This window comes from Onychomys torridus, chromosome 10 (assembly GCF_903995425.1).
Source record: "Onychomys torridus chromosome 10, mOncTor1.1, whole genome shotgun sequence".
Taxonomy (NCBI): domain Eukaryota; kingdom Metazoa; phylum Chordata; class Mammalia; order Rodentia; family Cricetidae; genus Onychomys; species Onychomys torridus.
The window spans coordinates 65,451,914-65,476,007 of NC_050452.1; the positions used below are offsets into that span (position 1 = coordinate 65,451,914).

Here is a 24,094-nt window from a genome sequence, read left to right on the forward strand (position 1 = left end):
CTGCTCAGCTGGAAGGATGCTTGTCGGGTGTACACAAAGCCCTGGTTTGATCCACCAGCACCACATACCCTGGGCCTGGTGGTGCACGCCTGTCATCGCAACACTTGGGAGGTAGCAGATGGAGAGTTCAATCTTATCTTCAGCTATTTAACAAGACCCTGTTCAAAATTGCATCAGTAGATCCCAGTCAGAGTAAAGTTTTAATTATCTAACCATCATGTGAGGCAAGACCACCTGCATAGTTTCTCCATTTCAATTTCTCCAGTAAATTCATCTGCTTTCAAGTGGGCTGTATTTCATTGTCTATTTCTGTTGGCTGTTTTGTATACTATGTTGCCTGGGATTCTAGCAGTGGCTGTTATCTACAGACAGGTGACTATTTCAAACCAACCTTTCCCTCTTTCTTGTCTATTCTTGGTGCTGTTGACCCCTGGGCCTATGGATTGGCTCAGGAGAGCAAGAAGTAGACAGAGTTCAGCAGGCAGAGTACAGTGGACTCTAGGTAGGAGCTGAACATGGGTTTCATATCCACAGATGGTATGATCTTTGTAAGTGCTGCCTTTGATGAAGGCAGTGGCCCGCTTTGAGGCCCATTCCCATGAATATAGTACCCTCCCTCCTGGGGCTGACCCACTGATTCCTCTCCCCGGACTCAGTTCTCATCTTCATCCATCCACAGTGTGACATGTCTGTGTTTCTCTTTCCCTACCTGGGCTGCTCCATGTTCTTTTGCCATTTAAGATCTGGTGGATAGAAATTTCTTTGGCCCTCTTCTGTCACTTCAGAAGTAAACATTTAACACTTTGCACATTTTAGGACGGCCTTTTCCAGAGCATGGGGTCTTGTGTATGGGTGTGTGGGTGTGCATGCGATTTTTTGTCTTCTTAGGAATCTGATGGTTGAGAGGAGGCTACATCCATCTGGTGTTCCCTCATTGTCACAGAATCCAGTATGGTGTTTCGTACATAGCAGGCATTAAAATCTTTAATGAGCAAGGACAAGGATGCAAAGAAAATACAGGAAGGGAAAGGCAAAGAGAATATCATTACTGTAGACCTAAGGAGGGGTACTTAAGACAGAATCATGGCTGAGATTAAGCAGAGAATCTCAGCGGGCAGCAATGCTAACAAGGAAGTGAGAGGCTTGGAAGACTAATAGCCACCATTCAGCCCCCCTTCTCCCTGTTCAGTCTCCATCCCTCCTCATTCAGAAGTCTGGGGACATGTGCTTTGCTGCATTCTAATTCAAGGTAATTCTAGAGAAACATTTTCCTGCAATAATTTAAGTGGTGCCCTTGCTTGGAAGAAACCTACTCAGTGTTAGAAAACCCCCAGGTTAAAGCACTGGGTTAATGCCTGTTTCTCTCCAGTCACTACTTCCCTTTCCCTCCTCAGGCTTCTCCTGTTTCTCTATCTTTCACTCCTTTTCAACTGAAAATAATGCTGATATGGCATGTGGGATGAGGAGAATGCAGAAGCGGATTCCTTATTTCCTTTGCATTAATTGCACCCATAGAAACATACCTTGGCATGCCTAGTGTTTTCCTGTGTGTGTGACATCTTTGGCTTCCAAACCCATAAATCATGGGTCTTGTGTGTCTCTGGCATTGAAGCAATCTGTTTGACATGGTGCTCATAACATACAACTGTGGCAGAAGGCTTACCACACACTAGTCTGCCTGAAACAAGGCTATGACTGTTTTCCCCACCTTTGAGACTGATCAGCACTCAGGGTCTGCTCTGCACTCAGTGTCTACCCCACACAGTCTCAATAAAGAGCTGCTAAGTGCTGAGTTGATAGCATAGTCAGTAGAGTGTGTGCTTCATAATACCACGGACCTGAGTTTGATCCCTCAGAACCCGAGTAGAAACAAGCCAGGCATGGTGGCATGTGCTTATAATCCTTGTGCTGGAGAGATGAGAACAGGGACTCTTTGTGGCTCACTAGTCAGCCAGGCAGCCCAGATAAGTGAGCTCCGGGTTCAGTGAACTCTCTGACTCAAAGAACAAGATGGACGGCACCTGAGGAGTGACAGCTGATGTTGTCTTCTGGCTTACACACACACACACACACACATACACACACACACACACACACACACACACACACACACAGAGAGAGAGAGAGAGAGAGAGAGAGAGACAGACAGACAGACAGACAGACAGACAGACAGAGACACATAGAGAGACAGAGACAGAGACAGAGAGTTGTGGAGTATACATGTAAAAGCATAAAGGAATAAATAATTTATCACTCCATTTTAATTTGTTAGAAAATTCTTAGTGTCTCCTGCTTTTTTTTGACTCTTGAGTATTGTCAAAGAATTTGTCTGTAATGTTATGATTATCCTAAATAACAAACAAAACTGGAGTTTTATGAATGTTTAATGAGGCAGGGTCACTATCCTCTGGTTGTATCTTCAAGGGCATTCAAATTTGTTAACATTATCTTTAATTTTCTTAAATATTTATCACCATTACTTTCAAGGAGTTCATGTCTTGGGCTATTCTATACTATTTGTTTTGCTGTGATTTCAGCTGTTAGGTGTTTTGCCTTATTTTGATAAATTCTGCTAGAGCTGTCTGTAAAAGGAATTTCTGAATCCTCTTCTCATTTGCTCCTCCTTCCAGCTCCCCAGATTAAATCAAAATGTAAGCCTTCATGGTATTCATGATGTAACATTCATGTCTGCAGTCCGGATCACAGCTCATCGTCTTCTGATAAAGAATCCAGGTAATCTGTGTCAACGTAGAGGAGAAATCCAGAGAATAAGCTGTCTGCCCAGCCTGGGTCTGAGAAGAGGCCGTTCTGGTCATTGAAGAAGATCTCCAGCCAGACCTCATCTTCTGGCTGCAGGTAGATGACTGTGGACCCTGAAGCCACATCATGGTTCCCTGTGTTGGCATCAAAGGTCCTTATTCGGTACTGCCCATTGTGCACCAGCCCAATTGCTAGGTGCTTATTGGCCAATGTGATATCATAAGAAAAGTAATAGATCCCCGGGAAAGCACAGATGAACTTCCCCGTGGCCGGGTTGTAGTGTTCCCCCTCATTGAAGAGGACCTTGTTAAATACGATGGGTAGCCTTTCTTCTGGGTAGCTGGTTGTGATGCCAACTGAAAAAGCAGATTTGAGCACGATGCTCCCACATCTGCACACTCCAGGAAGCCCTGGGTCCCCTTGATCTCCTCGGTCTCCCTTCGGCCCAGGAGGTCCAGCTGGACCAACTTCTCCCTTCTCCCCCTCGGGTCCCATGGGTCCTTTCTTCCCAGTCTCTCCTTGGTCTCCTTTTTCACCAGTGAGGCCCAGTGGTCCAGTCTTGCCTTTTAGACCTTCAAAAACAATTCATAGCTAAATTAATAGTTCTTCTAGAGAGTCACACACAACATCTCTACACACTGCTGACACATTCCAATCATATCTTGTTAGTAAACTATCAACAGCTTTCTGCTAATTAAAAGGCATCTGGAAATCATTGATATACTAAAAATGAAAATAGAAAAACTTCACATAGGTTTTCTCCAGTATTTGAGACTTCAATTAGACCTAGACTAATTAGACTAATAAACTATTATTTTGAAGACATATCACCTGCTACATATTAATCATATCCAGATACTTGTCACTACAGAAGGACATCAGTGCTATGGATATCGCTCGGTGTAAATAAAGTTCTGATTGGCCAGTGGCCAGGCAGGAAGGATAGGTGGGACAAGAGAGAAGAGAATTCTGGTAGGTGGAAGGCTGAAGAGAAACACTGCCAATTTCCACCATGAAAAGCAATATGTAAAGACACTGGTAAGCCATAAGCCATGTGGCAAAGTATAGACTAACAGAAATTGGTTAATTTAAGATAAAAGAAGTAGATAACAAGAAGCCTGCCACGGCCATACAGTTTCTAAACAATGTAAGTTTCTGTGTGTTTACTTGGTTGGTTCTGAGCGTCTATGGGCCTGGTGGGTGAGAGAGATTTGTCCTGATTGTGGGCCAGGCAGGAAAACTCTAACTACACATCAGAGAGCATGCTGGTATTTTTTCTACATTGAATCCCGAGGGGAGACAGAACCAGATGATGTTTTGGAGACAGCTTAGTCTTTGTCTTATTCTAACCCTGTTAATATTAATAATAAAATAATTAAAAATCAAATTTTCTATGTATCAACTATTTCCTATATACCAGGACCAATGTTAAATGTTTCATTTGCATGCATTATCATATTTAAACCTCACAACAACTTTAAAAACCAAGAATTGTTAACTTCATTGCAGATAAAGACACTGAATCAAGAGAACAGAGCTACTAAGTGATGGAGCTGCAATCTGAACACATGCCTGCCCAACTCTGGAGCCTGGGCACCCCATCCTCTAGGGCAATGGGTTTGGTTGACCCTGTAAACTTTAAGTGGACCTGGAACATTGGGGCATCACATGCTACTGTAACTAAAAAAAAATGATGGCTGCTTTCACCATTCTGCAGTTTCACTTTTTGAGGAGGCAAAGGGACTCGATTATGTATTAGGATTAGAAGGATCCTAAGCCTTCCCAACCTCATGGTGGCTTTCTCCCCTCCATCTAGATGCTTCTTACCACTGAATGTATCACTTTAGACTTTTCTCCTAACCTCTCTGGAGCCCCTTACATATAGAAAAAACAATGGATGTGAAAGAATTTTAGCCAATTTTAAGCCCCAATATAGGCTTATTTTCTGCATGTCTGAATCTTTACATCTGCAGGTTAATTAGAGGCTAACTATAGAGAAAAAATGATCTTAATTGAAAGCCATCAGCAAAATTGACTTTTTTTTTTTATAAAACAGCAATAATTAGTGTAATAAAAGGTTTTAATTTTGTGACCAAATCCATGTCATAAATAGTACTTGGATAATAGTATTTCCACCCAAAGTATCCAAATTGTTGGTCTTCAGTTTTATATATATATATATATATATATATATATATATATATATATATGTACACACACACACACACACACACACACACACACACACACACACATATATATATGTAGTCATTCAGGAAATGTATTAATGCCTGGTGTCTCTTGTAACCATGGTTTTCTTCTCAGGGACTCTCACTCAGCTAAGACCTTTATCTTGCTGGTGCTTTGCTATCAATTATTGGAGTGCTGTACATACTTCTGTGCATGCATGTGATAACTTGATTCTTTTTTTTTCCTGCTAATTGGCAAGATTAACAAGGAAATATCTTGGTAATGTAAAGTTTAGGAGAATTAAAGCTTTACCCTTAAAATGTCAAGCACAGTGTTTTAATCCTTATGAAATGGCTGTGTAGCAGTTTATGACACATGGAGGTGATTGTCAGTGAATGTCACTGCTGTCGGTGAGACAAGATCAGCATTCTTATCAACAACAGTTATGTCCCCTTAATGCAGACAGTCCTGTTAAGTTGAAACTCTACTGGTCCAAGCAGAACCCACATGATAGTTGTCTCCTGAAACAAAGTCCTAACAGTCTGAGCTTCATCAGTGCCTGATTCCTTGGGGTAGAAAGGGAGTAGAAATTTCTTTGGTCATTCACGAATCAAAGACTACCAAGTCTGAAATCTGGATTTGAGCTTCAATAGCAGCTTAACCTTTTCAGCCTTCATCACTGATCTCCAATACAATAATGAAACCATTCGTGTTTCCCTGACAATTTTAACCATAGGACTTTGTTACAAACTCAAATCATGCTACTTATAAGATTCTGGGTTAGTCACTCCTCTTCTGGCTTCAAGGGCTCTATTTGGAATACAGAGACTCCAACTTAGCAGGCAACACAGTCAAAAGTGACTGAGCATGCCTGAGATAGAACCCACTTCAGCTGTGGACTGGGTAGTGAATCTGAAGAAGGCGTAAGATCTTCCTGGCTTAGGCTGCCCAGTCATTGAAATAAAGGTTTGGCATAGGTTGCATGAGGTCTCACCCTCTTGAAAACTTTTTGAGAACAGCTCATAAATACTGAAATGCAAATTACAAGTATGAGGAACTCTTTACAATCTCAGTGCTTGTAATACATATTTAATACCCTGAACTGCAGATACACCTAGTCATGGAGTAAATGTAATAATAATATACATGGAGGCTGGAGAGATGGCTCAGAGGTTAAGAACACTGGCTGCTCTTCCAGAGGTCCTGAGTTCAATTCTCAGCAACCACATGGTGGCTCACAACCATCTGTAGTGAGATCTGGTGCCCTCTTCTGGCATGCAGGCAAACATGCAGGCAGAACACTATACATAGTAAATAAACACATCTTTAATATATATGACTTCTTCCTTTTTAGATGGAGAATTTTCCCATATTCCAGGAGACCATATACTCAGAAGGAAAAACAAAGGATAAATCATTATGCATTAAGGATTAAGCTATGTGTATATACTGAAGAAGCCTAGCCATATAGAGTTTCTTTAGTTCTCCCTCAAAGGGGCCTACCTACATTTTCTTTTTGGAATGATTTTATCCCTCCTTTCATCCATGCATCATCTGTCTAGCCACCCATCTGTCCTTCCATCAGTGGATTTATGCTTCCATCCATACCTTATGTTTAGAACCATGTAATATTGTCTGAAAGCTCTCATATGTGACAGGGGCTTATACATACGAAAATCTTTACATTAAACTGAAATGAAGAAAGCTTCGAGAAGGCTTGAGAGATGGCCCAGCTGTTAAAGGCTATACTCACAACCAAAAGATATAAGAATGCTTGAGGAGATAGTTCTATCAATATTTGAATGAGCATGCATTTGGATTTAATTTAATGTGGTTAATAGATATATTAATATATATATATATATAATATATATAATGCTTGCTACAGACTAGTAAGATATGTTTTGCAGATAATTTATAATTTGGTGTAGTAATCTTTTCATTTCAAGTTTAGGGTAGCAAAGTTGGAAGAAGAATACAGTTAGTTCTGCCTGGACTTGGTGAGGTGACAGCCATCTGGTATCCAAGAAGGGTGTACAAATGAAAAGACTCAGTGCTGTCACTGGAGAGGAAGCACTGGACGGAACTTCCCAGGTTTGGTTTCTGAGTGATATGTGCATCTCTTCACAATTTCAGTCAGGTCTATCTGTCCTCTTTGAGCTGTGTATAGTCTTAGGTGTGGCTTTTGGATTTACATAATCTTTGACTGGAAAAGTCACTTTGATTTTGAATCTCAATGGTTTAACTTGTAGCATTATTTTATTATATGTTAGTTACTGCAGACTATAATGGTGAATATTAACATAAATAACGCATAGTGAGTTCTTAATAGATGGTCAGTATCTAGAGCTACTGCAGTGATGTACTTAGATAATCCTTTCCCTTCACCCCCCCGACAAATATCTATGTTACCAGTGTCTAGAACAGTTTCTCCAGCAGCTGAGTCCCTGGGAACAGTGTGCAATGTCTAGAGCAGTGGTTCTCAATCTTCCTAATACTGCAACCCTTTAATACAGTTCCTCACACTGTAGTGACCCTCACCATAAAATTATTTTTGTTGCTACTCCACAACTGTCATTTTGCCACTGTTATGAATCATAATGCAAATATCTGATATGCTTTAGGTGGCCACAGACTTATCTTTGACCTGTGGATCAAAATTTAATAATTAACAATATGTAACATTTACGAAGTACTTAGCACATGGCAATTGTTCTATAGGACATACTCCATATATAGCTACCTTTAAACTTACTATTGCCAATCTACAGATGAGGTTCAAAGAGGCTACATGCCCAAGGATGTTAAATAAAGTTAACTGAAAGAGCCAAGGTTTGAGTCTGGTTTTCTGGTGCCAATGCTTGTATGATTAGCCACTACCCTCTTCCTTCCAGACACAGCAAGCTGAAAAGGTCAGTCATACAGAACTATAATCTGTGTGTCATAGAATTTTAAGGATACTTATAATCATGGCTCAGTTATAATTTGTATTCACATGAGCTACCTTATAGACAGCCACCTTTGAATAACTACATGTAAGCTCCAAATACAAGGTTTATCTGACATTGAATCTTTACATAAGGTTCCTTAATATTGAACAATGTTCACGCATCTGACTGCTATCAATTTGCCCCACACGTTCCTGCATGGAGTGTTTGGAAATGACACATTAGGCAATAATCTGGATGTATACTGTGGCATTGTGTCACAGAACCGCAGTAAATCAGGTGTGGTGATTGGGTAGAGGCATATTTTTGAGATCTATGTGTTTTTTCCCTTCTTATCTTTTGTCTAACTTGTACACTCAGAAGCGCATTTTCAAAGATTGATTCCAAATCCTTTCTTCTTGTAGAGTTAACACAACCTCTGGAGAATTTCAATTTGGTTTTCTCTGAAGGACTGTGGAGTCTGGCAAGCTTCCCAGGATAACTTATCTGTAGGAGGAAAAGCCTGAACATTATCCAGGAGGACTAGAGGACAATTCTCCTTTTGCAAAGTGCTATGTAACAGGACAGGTGGGGGAGTGCTGAGCGAGGAAAGGCCGGCTGTTTGACACTATTCTTCTAGCTGTATACATGGAAAAATCTAGAAGACCTTGAGGAATATTTGTTTAGAACATTAGCTCTGAGCAGGGTGGTAAACCGAGTTTCCAAATCCCAATTCTTTCCCTGCTCTGGCCCATTTGTCTGACTGTTCAGATTTCCACACATCCAGCTGTTGTCCCATGATTCCAGGTGTCACTTGTTGGAAGTCCAGCTCCAGCGGTCATGCACAGTGCATTCCCGTCTATGCTCATCTCCTGCAGTGCCTTTAACCAGGCTTGGGTTTCTTACCTTCCCATAGTTAAAATGTCCACCCGAGAAAGTTGTCACTAAGGCTGGAAAGAGTTAAAGTAGCATTTGAAGCATAGTCACGGTAAAAGTCAGTTATGATTAAGGAAAGTGAGGTAGGGAAGTTATTGAAGGAGCAGTTCCTACTGAGAAGAGGCAACGAAGGGAGGGGGGAGAGGGTGGGTCTTTGCAGAACCTCATCTTTCCTTACCTGCGGTGCCCTTTTCTCCTTTCTCTCCTTTCCTGCCATCTCTACCATCCCTTCCAGGAAGGCCGATGCGACCATGGGGCCCAGGGGAGCCATTGGCTCCAGGAGGGCCTGGGGGGCCAGGTAAGCCAGGAATGCTGCAGATGTACCTTGGAGAGTAGCTCTCTCCCTTGGCCTGATTGCCCCGAGGTTGTCCACTTGCACAGATGGCAAGACTTGTCACGTAGAGCAGGACAATCATCTTGGGCTCTAGAAGAGAAGTAAAGACATCAGAGCACTCTCCAGGGAGGGGCTTCGGCATGTCGGAGTTGATGTGAATCGAAGGATGGGCATATGTAGCAGCCTCCTCCAACACTTGATTTTCCTCACGTTGAGAGCCCTGCTTCCTCTCATGATTTAAAAAGCTGTCAGTCCATCATTGATGCAGAATCCTCGGTGCCTAATAAAGGGACTAACACAGATGAGGGATGAAAACATTCTAAACACACCTCTTTGCTGCATTTATTCTGCAAGAATGGATGGATTTGGCAAAACCACCTGTCCTTTTTGCATTATAAAACAACACATTCAAATGACTCAGATAAACACTGGCGTGGTTGCCACTAATCAGAGGTAATTAATTGTCCTTCATAGTTCAGTATATACATATTTCTAGTCTTGTGTGTGTCTGTGTTGTGGAGAAAAGTGATACTGTGCCAATCCTGTGATTTAGAACTTTGTTTTTCATCTAACACTTAAGTGCTTATAGGACCAATTATCTGTAACGTTAATTACCGTCTTTGTCTCTCCTCTCTTGCGTGTGTAGACGTTGTTTACAGAGTTGTGCTAATGTAACACATGCTGGGTATCATCCTACTCATCTTTGTATGCATCCATCACGTTCTTTGATTCATGGGAGAAAAGAAGCATTTTCAGAAAAACCATGTTTTCCACTTGTTCATCATGTGTAATGCCAATTAGTGTTAATTGCAGTACTGTGCATGTCCTGGAGGAGTCTGAAACTTTAATTTAAAATCTGCAGGATATAATGCCTCTGTGTCCCATTAAGCTGTTAGTACTGGGGGTCGATTAAAGAGCTGTGTGAACTTAAACCATGCAGAGTGCCTTGCGCACTGTGTGAAGTAGATGCAGGTCTCTTCAAGTCTAACCTAACAGGACTTGGCTTCTTGCTCCACAGAGTCTGGATACACAGAGTCATGAATGATGTATTAGTATGACACCCTGGCATATAGGCTAAAGTCATGGGAGGATGGCATAAGCTGGGGAGACCTGATTTTTCATCCTTAGGATGAGCAGTTTCTTTAATGGGAGGATGCACACAGGTGTTTCTGTGGGTTGTGTACACGAGTAGTTTTTGAATGGCTGGGCCTGTGTTTTCACACCCAATCTTCATGGTGCTTGATCTGGACAATACTCTCTGAAGGGGAATATTAATAAAATGTGGGAAAAGTGATCAGATGTCATTTTTGACAGCCACCCCAGAAAATTTAAAAAGCACACCACTTTTATGGTGCCCATGGAAAGATTGTAATATCTTGGAGTTATACCCCCCAAATTCGCCCCAACTCAGGATTAATAACCTAAGAAATGTACATGAGATTTTGGAGTAATCAAAAATCTTAAAGATCTTATCATCAAAAATGCTTAAACAATATATCCAGTGTTACCAGACCCTCCTATCCAAGGATTAAAACACTTTTGTCATGTTCTATGTGCTGGACCTGCCATACCATATTATATCACTCTGTGTTTTGCTACTGCAATGAAATGCCTGAGGCAAGGGGTTCACAAGGGAAAGAGGTTTATTTAGTTATCAGTCTGGAGGCTGAAAATCTGAGGACTGAAAATGCCATGTGGCACAGGCTCTCTCAAAGGCCATTGTGGCTTGCATCACACCACGGCATATAGTATCAGGGTGGGAGGGGTGGGGAGACAGGAAGCCAGAACAATGGAGAGCGCTTATTTTGTGACTTTGCTCTGGACTCCAGGCCTTAGAGCTCTCACAACCACCACAGTGGGATCGAGCCTCTAATACTGGAACCTTTGTGTTCAGTCACACCCCAAACAGGGCCAGTACCAACCTCAAACCACGGATCCTAGTGTTCAAACGGGATTAAGGTACTTTTGACAAACCCTGTGGTTCTGACAGAGATAGGAGCTCTTCAGGGAACTTCATGAAGAGGGACCAGAAAGATGGTAAGTGCCAGAGGACCCTGAGGACTGCTGCAGAAAAGTTTCGGCTGGACATGGCAGGGGTGTTGTTCCCACATACTCTCAACATCTATGGCTGCCTGCCAATACCTCCACACGAACACACTAGACAACATCCCAAATGTGGATAGGGGTAAGGCTCACAGTTAGTAGTCCCTGCCCCAACCCCAGTTGAGAAGCTACAGGTAGTCTATGGATGCTGAGAGGGTAAGTCAATTTTCTGAAGAGACAACCCATGATATGTTGTCTAAGCTCTAATGGTCAGCCCTAAACTCATGTACATACAGACAACATTAATTCATATACATACACATAACACATATATATGTGTGTGTTATGTACATATATAATAATTTTTATATCTACATATAATATATAATTATTTCTCTATATATACATGAGAGAGAGGACATGAATTAGAAAAAAAGATGTCGGGGAGCATGGTGGGAATTGGAATGGCTATGATCAAAATGCATTGTACTTGTGTATGATTTTTTTTTTTAGAAAAAACAAGATTTGAGCTGTTTTGGAGAAGATTCAGATAAAAATTAATGGAAGGAGCATCCCATGTGCAATCTTTGCTCTTGTTAAAGCTGGATGCCTTGAATAAAATGCCAGTTCCTCTTTGTAGAACACACTTAAGGAGGATACTCAGGTGAAGGCTTTTAACCACATACATACAGAACACCAAAGGCTGAAGACTGAGAAGGACCTGAAAATATTGGGAGAAAAGTAGCTTTGGGGAGCCCAGGCATCAGCAGTCCTCATGGGAGCATAATGGAAAAAGAGTGCACTGAGAAGCTGGTTAATGATAGACAAAGGAATGTGCTTGGGAGAAAGAATACTTCACTGGTAGCAGCAGCGTATGCTCGAAGGAGGAATGAATAAAGCCAATGAAACAGTATTATCATTGAAGGAATGAACTGCTTTTCCTTGACAAAAGCACCAGAGAACTGTCTGGTATAGAAGTCTGAATGCTTACTTACAGCTCCAGCCAGGACCTCTGAGTATTATTCAAGATGAGTATGTATTAACAGTCACTTGGAGGGAGGAGCAAGGTGCTGTGTGTGGTACTCACTGCATGACGTGGCATGATGGTGAGTGTCCATGCAAGTCTCAGGACTCACTTCATGCATGAAGATGACAGAGTGTGGGTTACCATGGGAAACCACAGTGGCTTCTCACCACAGTGGCTCTTAGTTCCCTTTAAGAGTCAACATTGCCATGTCTACAAGATCTGCTTGATCCTCACAGGTCTCCTTACATTCTGTGACTTCATCTTTCATTGTATTCCTCAGTCCCAGTTCAAGTTTCAATGGATTCCTTGGTGTCCCTCAAAGGCACCTGGTATAACCCTCCTTAGGATCATTTCGGTCTCCTTTTGAGTAAAACTCTTGCATCAAGATGACCATATGGCTTAATTCCTCATCTCTTTCTTGAGATCTTTCTAATATGTCATCTTGTTCAGTACAACCAGTTTCATCTTATTTAATACTGCAAAGCTCTTTCTTCTAACCCCCAACCCTCCCTCTTCCTGCTTCTTTTTTTCCTGTTTTCCATGGCATTTCTCATCTCAGCCCACTAAATGATCCCTGTTGATGATTTATTTTGTGGTATGTATTTCGTTCAGATAGATCCCACAGCATCCAAACTACACAAGGGCATGGATCTTTCTCTTATTTACTAATGAGTCCCATCACCAAAATAGCATTTAACACAAACATCCAAGTTGGGAGAAGAGACTTTTGGAAGATGAGTTGTGAGTTCTGTGGGAAGAAAAACTAATGAGAAATTATGAGACTGTTATAAGACAAAAAAGGAAAAGAAGGTTGAAATGTTTTTCCTGGACCCATGGGATCTTTTTGCTGTGATTAAGACTACATTTTAAAGGCTGAACTGGTTTAGTTTTATATAACCTACAGTGCTTAAGCATATTAAACTTTTTTTGAATATATGGATAATGTTTTTCTTAAGATCAAAAGGAAAGAGGTAAAAGATTATAAGTGAATCTAATGTTGTTTTTCTGTCTCCTAAATACTAGTTTCTTCCCTGGAGACAAGTCCTGCTGTCTACTTCTTGTGTGTCCTTTCCAAGTTAGGTTTCTGTAGATAGCATTCTCATTTTGCTCTCACATGAGTCATGTTTGTGGAGAATTTGTTCCAAGATCATCACCCCACCATAGATACCAAGAGCCAAGGAGGCTCAAGACCCTGATATAAGTTTGTGTTGTGCTTGCATATAACCCATGCACACTGCCCTATATACTTTGAGTCATTTACTGCTAGATTACTTCTAATATCTAACATAACGAAAATGTTTGTAAACAGTTGTACTACTTACAGAATAATAATAAAAAGTCTGTCCATGTGCAGCAGATAATTAATAAACAATTATTACTTACTGTTTTTCTGTGATTCATTGAATGTTGGCATGTGGAACCTTTAGATAGAGAACTCAGTGCATCTATCTATATTGACATCTCTTCACATAGGTACACCACATTCCTTTTGTTTCAGGGACTCTAGGATATCAGTCATATGCATAGGTTATATTTAAGTATTGTCCTGCCGATGGACATTTGGGGTAGTTTCTTTTGCTATTTTAAATATTAGTATAATGAATATTTATATTTACCTATCTCATATGCTTTATGACAAATACAAAAAAATGTTTTTCTAGGTTTTCCTCACTTTTGAAAATATTTATTTTATTTTTATTATGTGTTTCAGTGTGTAGGTACGTGTGTGTGAGTGCAAGTACCTGAACAGGCTAGAGATGTTGGATCCCCTGGAGCTGAATTTATAGGCATTTGTAAGCTTGACATGGGTGCTATAAACCAAACCTGGGTCCTCTGGAAGAGCAGCAAGCACACTTAAGCACTGAGCAATCTCTCCAGCTCCTGTGTTCACATACATTTAAAATGTTTTTTATTATTAAAACCTTTTCTAAAGTTTAATTTATTATGTTTAGAAGGTTTCCCCCACTACAGGATACTAATGATAATTTTACATTTATTTCAATTCTCACATTCTATTTTTATCACATATGCAAATTTGGTCCACTAGGTTTTCCTGATTAAAAACTGTGAGGAAGCAATACACCTGCACATTTCCAGCACCATTTCCTGAGCAACCCATTTTCATCTACTGCCCCAAATTTAAAGCATCACAAGGAATCTGGTTGTTTTGACTGAGAATAAACCACACGAGTCAAAACTTTACATTATAATGATTTTGGACAGCTTGAAAAGACATAATTTGCACAGCATAAAACTAATCAAAGTGTACGACTCACTACACACTATAATCCAACCTCAGAATATGTTTAAAATCCTCAGGAGAAAACATCTCCATTAGCAGTCCCCTCTCTTGCAATATCCTTTCAAGCATTGGCTTGAATTATGCAAATTTATGTAGAATATGTACTGACATGTATTTTTTTCCACTTTAATGCTTCTTTGGACTTAGAAAACAAAGCTCTGGATATAATGCTAATCTCAGACGGGCTCTGAATGCTAAATGTAAATGACTTTCTACTCTAACTTTTTCTTTAGGGATAACGAAGTGACAGGTTTTTAGATTTTAAAACATACATTTAAAAACACATGTATATACCAGACTTTTCATGTAAATACATATTCTGAATCTTTAAGGGAGGATGTAGTATATAGTAGCATGCATATTTTTTAGTCATAGAATCCTTTCTTGCCAAACTATCCATAAGAAACACTCAGGGAGGCATTGATTAAGTCAATGTAAATATTGAGCCTCCGGAAAATATATATGTAGTTTGAGATTTCTTGGTAAATAGAGTGATTTTTGTTATAACAAGAGAAAATATTATTCAAGAGAACACAAATGCTAGAAAAGGACTTCAAGGACTCAAATATGGTCAAGTATGGACTCCACTTCTGGGAATATACCACAAAGAATTAAGTACAGGGACTCAAATTGATATTTGCATATTCATGTTCATGGAAGCAGCATTCACAGCTACTAAAAGGAGCAACCTAAGTGTTAACTAACAGATAAATAATCTGTGACACACATATGTGACAGCTTTGAAAATTACAAGACATGTTGATGAATGCACAACATGGATGGGCTTTCAAGGCATTATATCATAAAACACTCAAGCAGAAAAAGGACAGATATTATATGAGTTTTTTTATTCAACTTTCCTAGACAAGTCTCATTCACAGAGACAAAATTTTTGTAATTCACAAAATGGTGCAGCTAGGATTTGAACTGACATCTTGTCAGAAACACTGAATGTTCATCTATTACCTCATGACAGAAGACTGGATTTAATTAATTTAAGTCCCAAATATGCTCTGCCTGGAAATCATTAGGAAGAGGAGAGGTTACTGAGAAGGCCCAAACTAGACCTCTCCTTGGCCTCTGAGATAGACATTGCTCAATATCAGAATCTGTTCTTCTTGCTTCAGTGGGGGGGGGGGGTCTATGAGCTTGGGACAGGATGGAAACTTGAGCTTTTAAACCCAATTCTTTCTCTGATGAGCCCCTTAGCTCCTTGCAGGCCCCATTTTCCTGTGTAGAACTGATTTCCACATTTAAATGAAGTCCCTTCTTCTCCTGGACCACACAACTGGTTTTATACCTATTTACCTGTTCATTTCCCTAGCAACACATAGACTCCCTATTCCTGACATATATGACAGGCTGAGCTACAGTAGAATCTCAACAAAAGTGGAATGAAAAGGCATATAGTCATTAGGATTTTCTACAACAGCTCCTGATTTATAGTTTTGGCTGCTTTGTGTAAAGTGCTATGATGAAAGAACAATGAAAAAAGAAACTTGGACATTTGCAAAAATTTTTAGAGTCCCCTAGTCTGTATCACCCACCATGGACCCCTTTGTGATGGTCTGCAGGAGAGGCAAGGGCCAGAGACCATTGTCCATGGCAAAGAAGCCAGTGTCAGTTAGAGTTTCAGAGCTAGGTCTTCACTTCCTTCATCCTTCTTAAAGAGCTACTTGTACACTGAGCCAAAGACTCCATCATAGTGAAGATGGACCATGATCTCTACATTTACCAAAGTTCTGAAAAAAAGAATAAACACCGTACCGTGATCTGGGAGGGTGGGTTGCTGCAGGATTCCCAATGTACAAAAGTCAGGATCTTTCCTGAGAGCTCAGTGAGAAACTTGCTTTGGTACCAGACAGAACAGCAGGTCCAAGTTCTCAAAGATTTCCAAATAGTTGTGCTAAAAATAATCCTCTCGCTTACTCCCAAAGAGCCAGAGGCCCTGGAAGTCATTCATCCAGCGAGGCTCAACTCAGGGATCAGTTAAAATTATGGTTTTGTTTGGGACAAGCTGTAAGTGCCGGCTTTCCTTGACTGGTAAGTTTGGAAGCTTACCATCTCTCTTGCTGTGGCCTTTTTAAAAGATTTGCTTATTTAATTTTTTCCTTTTTTCATTGATTTTCCTATAAGATGGTTCCGAGAAAAGAATTACTCACCTACTGGAATTGGTTGTTAGCTTAGAGAAAAGAATCATTTACTACATGAGGGTTTTTAGGTGGGGACCACGGACTGTCGTCCCTACTCTTGGTAAATATGGCAAGAAGTAGGCCTTTCATTCTGTTCTATGAACTGCAAAAGAGAGGGCTATAAGAACTGTATTGATGTTTTCTTTGCTCTTTGTGGAATAGACAAATGGTTGAGTGTTTAAAAGAGGGATGTACAGACTCCATTGTTGCTTGTATAGACAACATTTCCTAATAAATCCAAAGGCAGAGTGTGCATCTAAAGCCTGACTAGCTCAATGTTGCTGTAATCAACATCCTTGTTCCCATCTGATATGTATTGCTTATATCTCCTTGGCAGCAGCAATTTGTAATACATGATGGCATTTATGGAAATTATGTGATAAAAAGCTTGCTTTTACTTTGTTTTCCTCCCAATTCTTCTCAACAATAAGAATCTAATTGTCTAATTGTAAGAGTTCTTTTTTTTTCTTTTTACCCCTACAGACTTGGAATTGAACACTGATCACAGATTTGGCCAAAACTGTAAGTGTACCACCATTCCTATGAGATTTACACTATGTTTAACTATCCATTCTCCAAGCTGGAGCATAGGTCCTTTAAATTTGTTGACTTTCAAAACATGAACACCATCACAAACCAAGTCTTAAACATCAGCCAGGTATTTCATTTTCTAAATCAGTGTAGACTCCTAGTCGTAGAGACTGCCTAGGTTTACTTCTTGTCCTCAAATAAAAAATGCTTGTGCTTAATTATTTGTATGCTTCCTTACAGTTCTTGACATGTGCTATTAGAGTGCAAGCGTGTCAGCCATGGAGAAACTTAATTTTATAATTAGTTTATTATTAGTTTTTTCCCGAGTGATGACTTCTTGAATGGGTTTTTCTAACTATCTGGAATGGAATAATCTCTGCTGAGGAACTAGTTTGTTGACCAGTAAATGGGGATGTGTATTTTTTTTTCAAGACAGGGTCTCACCATGTAGCTCTGGCTGACCTGGAACTTACTCTGTAGACCAGGCTGGCCTTGAACTCACAGATATCCACCTGCCTCTGCCTCCCCAGTGCTGGGATTAAAGATGTGTGTGACCTGCTCAGCTGGGAGGTGTGTTCTTATCCTCTTCCTTCAGTTAGCTACTTATTGGTACAATTCATGGATACTTACATTTGCTTTCAGTTCTATTCACACTTTCTGTTATTTCCTTCTAGTGTTGCATTTAAGATCATTGGTGAACACATAGTAAGTGTCCTCATTAATGATGTTCAGTGTGGTATTTCTACACGTCTACACAGGTATTTCTACATCTTCCTTTGATCAAACCCAGTTGTTAATTTTCCATATTCTGGATTCTACAGACCTCAACCTCCACACTTATGTTTACCATATTTTTTTCCTGAGTCAGGGTCTCACTATGTAGCCCTGGTTTTTCTGAAACTCACTCTGTAGACCAGCCTGGTCTTGAACTCACAAAAATCGGTCTGTCTCTGCCTCCCAAGTGCTGGGAATAAGGCATGCAGCACTATACCTAGCTAGTGTTTACCACATTTTATGTGCAAATATTTATCATGTATTTAAAGGATCATGGTATTTTTTATGCCATTCAATATTTGATTTTTGTCCTTTCTAAAATCACTTTTAATTTCAGATAACTTAATACAGTCTATACCTTCCTTGAACTTTTCTCTCCAGAGAGTACAAACTTTTGAAATGCTCTCTTAGCATGTTCAGAACTCACATGTAGACAATATTTTTTTTTAGGTCTATTTCATGCAGTTATTTTTACACTTATTTCAAAAGCACTGGTAAAAAATTATGGGTAGAAAACTGGCTGAAGGGAGCCTTGGCTGAGAGTAACACCTCAGATTCCATTTTTACCTGCTACTTGCCTGTTTTTTTTCCTAAGCGTTTAATTTTTTTCTCCCACATCAAACTATTACTTTCTTAAAGTTTTTACTTAATTTTCATCTTAATTGAGTTCAGCTCATTAAAGTCCATCCAATGTTCCCAGAATACCCAACAGCATTCTGGTAACTCAAGCTCTCAAACAAGAGAAAAATGAAATCCACAACTGTAGTTGCTACAATTTCCAGCATTTGCACACTCCACTATAGCCAATTTGGAGCTACCAACATGACATTCACATAAAACAAAGTTGGTAAGCTGTGTGCAGAACTGGCTTTCAACAGTGGATCTAAGGTGGCTCATTACACTACTGGACACACACACACACACACACACACACACACAAACACACACATGCATGCACACACACATATCATTTTGTTAGTAACCATAATTGCTTCAGAAAGATGATCTAGCTGATATTTAATGAGCAGAGAGCAAGCGTTAAGTCCTTCAGTTCTCACTGTATTTTCTTGTCCTTCTTTAACTACAATGGGGAACCTGATCTGTACTTAGCATGCACCACCATATGTATTTTCTTCCTAGGATGTTGCTAACTATACAAGACCAAGCTTCTGCACCCAAATTTCTGAAGTCTGGTGGGCTTCACAGATTTAGGCTTCTTCTCCTCTCCACAGATGCAATGAGCTCTCTTAGAAATCAAATCTCCATTTATCATGGTCTGTTATTCCTTGTTCTCCCTTTCTGTTCTTGATCCAGTTGGGATCTCCTGCTCCCCTAAGCTTTCTTTCCCTCAAACCTTGCCCTTCATTACCCCAACTCATGTCCAGGTTATTCATGTAGATCTCATCCATTTCTCTGTCATTAGGTGATCCCTGTGTCTTTCCTAGGGTCCCGTTTTCTAGGTAGCCTCCCTGGAGTTGTGTAGCAGTCTAGTCATCTTTGTTTTACATCTAGTATTCTACTATGAATGAGTACATACCATGTTTGTCTTTCTGAGTCTGGGTTACCTCACTCAGGATGATTTTTTTCTAGATCCATCCATTTGCCTGCAAACCTCATGATGTCATGGTTTTTCTCTGCTGAGTAGTACTCCATTGTGTATATGTACCATATTTTCTTTATCCATTCTTCAGTTGAAGGGCATCTAGGTTGTTTCCAGGTTCTGGCTATTACAAACAATGCTGATACGAACATAGCTGAGCAAATGCCCTTGTGGTATGATTGAGCATTTCCTTGGGTATATGCCCAAGAGTGCTATAGCTGGGTCTTGGGGGAGATGGATTCCCAATTTTCTAAGGAAGCACCATATTGATTTCCAAAGTAGCTGTACAAACTTGCATTCCTACCAGCAGTGGAAGAGAGTTCCCCTTGCTCCACATCCTCTCCAGTATAAGTGGTCTTCTGTGTTTTTGATCTTAGCCATTCTGACAGGTGTAAGGTGGTATCTCAGAGTCGTTTGGATTTGCATTTCCCAGATAATGAGGGATGTTGAGCAATTCCTTAAATGTTTTTCAGCCATTTGAGCTTCCTCTGTTGAGAATTCTCTGTTTAGACCACATGAGAACAGGAAGAAGCAAAGTGCTAGAGAGGTCCCCAGAAATCCACAATGATACATCCACTGTAGACTACAGGCAATGGTCGAGAGAAAGCCTGATCTGACCTAGTCTGGTGATCAGATGGCCAAACATCCTAATGGTCGTGCTGTAACTTTCATCCAATAACTGATGGAAGTGGATGCAGAGATCCTTGGCAAGGCCCCAGGTGGAGCTCCAGGAGTCCAATTGTCAAGAAAGAGGAGGGACTGTACGAGTGTGAATTGTTGAGACCAAGATTGGAAAAGCATAAGGATAAATAGCCAGACTAATAGAAACACATGAATTATATGAACCAAAAGCTGTGGAGCCCCCAACTGGATCAGGCCCTCTGGATAAGTGAGCCAGTTGAATAGCTTGAACTGTTTGGGAGGCACCCAGGCAGTGGGATCCAGACCTGTCCTTAGTACATGAGCTGGCTGTTTGGAACCTTGGGCTTACACAGGGACACTTTGATCAGCCTGGAAGGAGGGGACTGGACCTGCCTGTACTGAATCCACCAGGTTGAATTGAATCCCCAGGGGAGTCTTGGCCCTGGAGAAGATGGGAATGGAGGGGAGGGGCTGGGGGGGGGAGGTGGGGGCAGGGACAGGAGGGGGAGGACAGGGGAACCCATGGCTGATGGGTAAAATTAAAACACAAATATAATAAATAAATAAATAATAAAGAAAAAAAGAAAAAAAGAAAAAAATGAACATTTTCAAAACAAAACAAAACAACAACAACAAAAAAGAAATCAAATCTTGTCATTCTAGTCTCAGAGTCTTGCTAATGATATTCCTTGTGGCTGCAGGTCCTGATGACCCAAGTCCTCTCTAGGCCCTTTCTCATCACTGTTTCCCCCAGAAACTTTCCATGATACTTTCAAGCAATTATGATACTCTCCTGAACTCTCTTAACATGTTATTCGGACCTTTCTATGAATCCTAGTTCTATGTTTCTAAACCAGATCTACTAAACTATCATATCAATGGATAAGAATAAGCTTTATATTTTTTCAAAGCTCTTTGGGTGATTTTGATGGGTAGGCTGGCTTTGGGAAGTTTCACCTGTCATTCATCTTATTCTTTTATTTATAACCTCATCTTGTTGTTCTAGTACTGTATGGGGCTGAATTCTTGACTTTCAACAAACATAGAGAATGTTTATGGGGTCAAAATTGAGTGGAGAAGATAGGCATTCATCAAATAGTTCCAGAACTGTGCTTGACAGGATGTTAAGGATTCCCATCATCCTGGAATTTCAGTTGAACCAAGACAGAGAAAAATGGACTATCAGTGTCCAAGTACCTTCTGAAAGTTGACTGAAAATCAGAAGATTCTGACATGTATTCTCATCGATTTTTAATGTGCAATTGACAAGAACCCCAAAGAAATCACTTGACAGGTTAGGAGGTGCTAGCAGGAACCTGGTTCTCTCCTTCATATTTGATGTCACCTGAGTGGTGACTGACAGTCTTGCAGGTATCTGGTAGAGAGTATAGGAAGTTGGACTCCCAGTCTGGGTGTCTTCCTTGGCTATAGACAGTAAACATTTGGAAGGCAAAGGTTGACTTGAAATGAGAGAGCAGAGCAGGGCCAGCTATGGAGAGGCAAGAATTCAGGATATGAAAGCACTGAGAAGCTAGATAGATCTGGGCTATCTATAGCAGGCCTTCAATTACAACAGCGAGTTCCCCCAGGACACAAGATGCTGAGCTGGTCTGGGGGTCTCACTGGACATCAGTTTGGAAAGTGAATTGTCCATACCAGGATGTTGTAAAGCATAGGGTTCCAAGGATATCTCTGGTGACCTGCTAATGCATTCTGTTTGACAGAGTCAACATTTGAATGCTTGGAGCATGTAGCAGGCTCTGAAAGCCAGGAAGAGTGTGTAGATGCACCACTTAGGTAATTCGATCATTTTCTTCTAACTCTGTTACACCTTCTGAGCTGAGTGTAGAGGCACCAGGAGTGGGAGGGAGTTGTGGGGGCAGGAAGTAGGTGGTGGAAGAGCATTCACATCGAGCTGAAGCCATGGAAGAAGAGCAGGTTTTGTATTGGATGTGAACTAGATATTGGTTTTACATTTTTTTAAAGTATCTGAAGCTGAGTCAGACAGACTAGCTGAAGTGTTCTTATATCTAATATTACCAGAAAGCTGAAGAATTTTCTTGTTAGGTCATGAAAAAGCAGGGAAGAATCAACCAACAAGTGAGAGAAAGATGAACTTGTTTTTCTTTTTTTAAATTTATTTCATGGGAAGAACAGAACTTTCATCAACTCAATCAATTTTGGAGAGTGTTCTGAAAACACAGAGAAAAGATTATTGGGTGTTTCATAGGTAACACAGTTGAGTGTATGGTCCAGAGGATATCTGTCTAAGGGAATGGTATGATCTTAATACAGGACAGGAGTAAGTACTGCCAGGCATAGGAGTAGGAAAATACTGCCAGATGGAGAGAACACTACATTAGAGTGCCTGATGTAGAGGAGGATGAATGGAGGCTGCTGGGAACAACCAGGGAGCATGGTGGTGATGCGGGGCCGTGGAGGACTCTGCTCATCATGGAAGGTTCTGTTCCTTGTCTTGGGCTAGGTAGAAGCCCCAGAAGGGCAGTGAGCAGGCACTGGACACAGGTTGTTGACTTTCCCTCCGTGCTGCTGATGAAGGCAGAGCTGGTGGCTGCTGCCACTTTCTGGCTTCACAAAGTGACTGAAAAGAGTGAAAAGTTTCAGCTTGGCTTCTGACCTGGTCCTACTTCCATTGTAGGGAAGAAGTAGGTTCAGATGAGAAAATGGGTTTTGAAAAAGGCAACACACTGGTTCATTGAAGGAGCCAAGTATAATTGACCCCTCCTGTGGCCAGGAACTGCCCCAGGCCCTGGGCATACAGCCTTGAGAGGAGAAAGCAAAGGCCGAGTTTCAATCCAGTGGGGATTTTTTACCTTATTCCTCAGGGGAGGGTATTAGAAGAGAGCTGCCTGATTTTCTCAATTCATACACAAGAAACAGCTTAATGAAGAGGGGTCTTTTACCTACTCTCACCATGTTCTTATGCTAAGCCAGAACTAGAGCTCGGGTCTCAGCACGATGTCCAAGCTTCTCTCCGCCAAGCACAGCCTCACCAAGACCCTACTCCTGACTTCCCATGTAGAAGACACTGGCATTTTTGATATGTGCAAATATTCATTTTTGTGAATCTAGCATCTAGCTAAGGTTATAATGCTTATCTTTGTATAAAATATCACTTTTTAATTCATATTCAGTCTGTAAAGATTTTGTAAAAACAATGACAGGAAATTCAAACATACGCAGAAAGAGAAAGAAAGTTCTAGTAGTGAGTGCATGTCCCCACCACCCATCTTCATTTGTGACTAAGGCTGATACTGTTGGCTTAACACCTTCATATGCTTAATTGCCTTTACCCTTCCTGTATTTTAATTGTTTTCAAGCAAATGTCTGACATCATATTATTTTTGTCTATAATTTTTTATTTGAAGCCCAGAAACAACTCATCATCTTGAGCGTCAATAGAGTGGTTAACACCACGTACCTCTCTTGAGACCCTTTAACTAAAATTGAGCATGTCCTAGTAAGGTTCAAAACATCTTAAAAGCACTTTTCTTATAAACCACTATTTTGTGCACTAAAAATTCAAAAGTGTGATTTTTATGTGGCTATCAAGATTTTTTTCCCGTGAAAATTTCTGTGTGCTGGAAGAAAGCTCTCTGATGACTTATTATAGAAAACTCAGGAAAACTTGGGTTCACTGCAGGCCTAACTGTGGACTGTGGATTCTGAGAGGGAACATGGTTCCAAGCTTATCTGCAGTGCCCTGGCACACTGAGGATGGGTTAGGCTTAAAAAAAGTGTCCAAGCTTATACTTTACTAACAAAACCTGTCATAGTGTTTCAAGAGAGTTTGGGAATCACTGGAGAACAGATCA

At 40.6% G+C, this 24,094-nt stretch overlaps 1 protein-coding gene across 3 annotated transcripts in view; it reads right to left on the bottom strand.

Annotated features, from left to right (window-relative positions):
* Nucleotides 1-2,366: 2,366 nt before the first annotated feature.
* Nucleotides 2,367-24,094, bottom strand: part of C1qtnf7 (C1q and TNF related 7) — a 103,873-nt gene continuing 82,145 nt past the window's right edge. For all 3 annotated transcript variants that reach the window (XM_036201167.1, XM_036201168.1, XM_036201169.1), the window contains 2 exons: nt 8,992-9,237; nt 2,367-3,332 (listed from right to left, as the gene is read on the bottom strand). In XM_036201167.1, the coding sequence (XP_036057060.1) occupies nt 2,701-3,332; nt 8,992-9,237 (878 nt within the window). In that variant the 3' untranslated portion in view covers nt 2,367-2,700. The remainder of the gene's footprint in view (nt 3,333-8,991; nt 9,238-24,094) is intronic.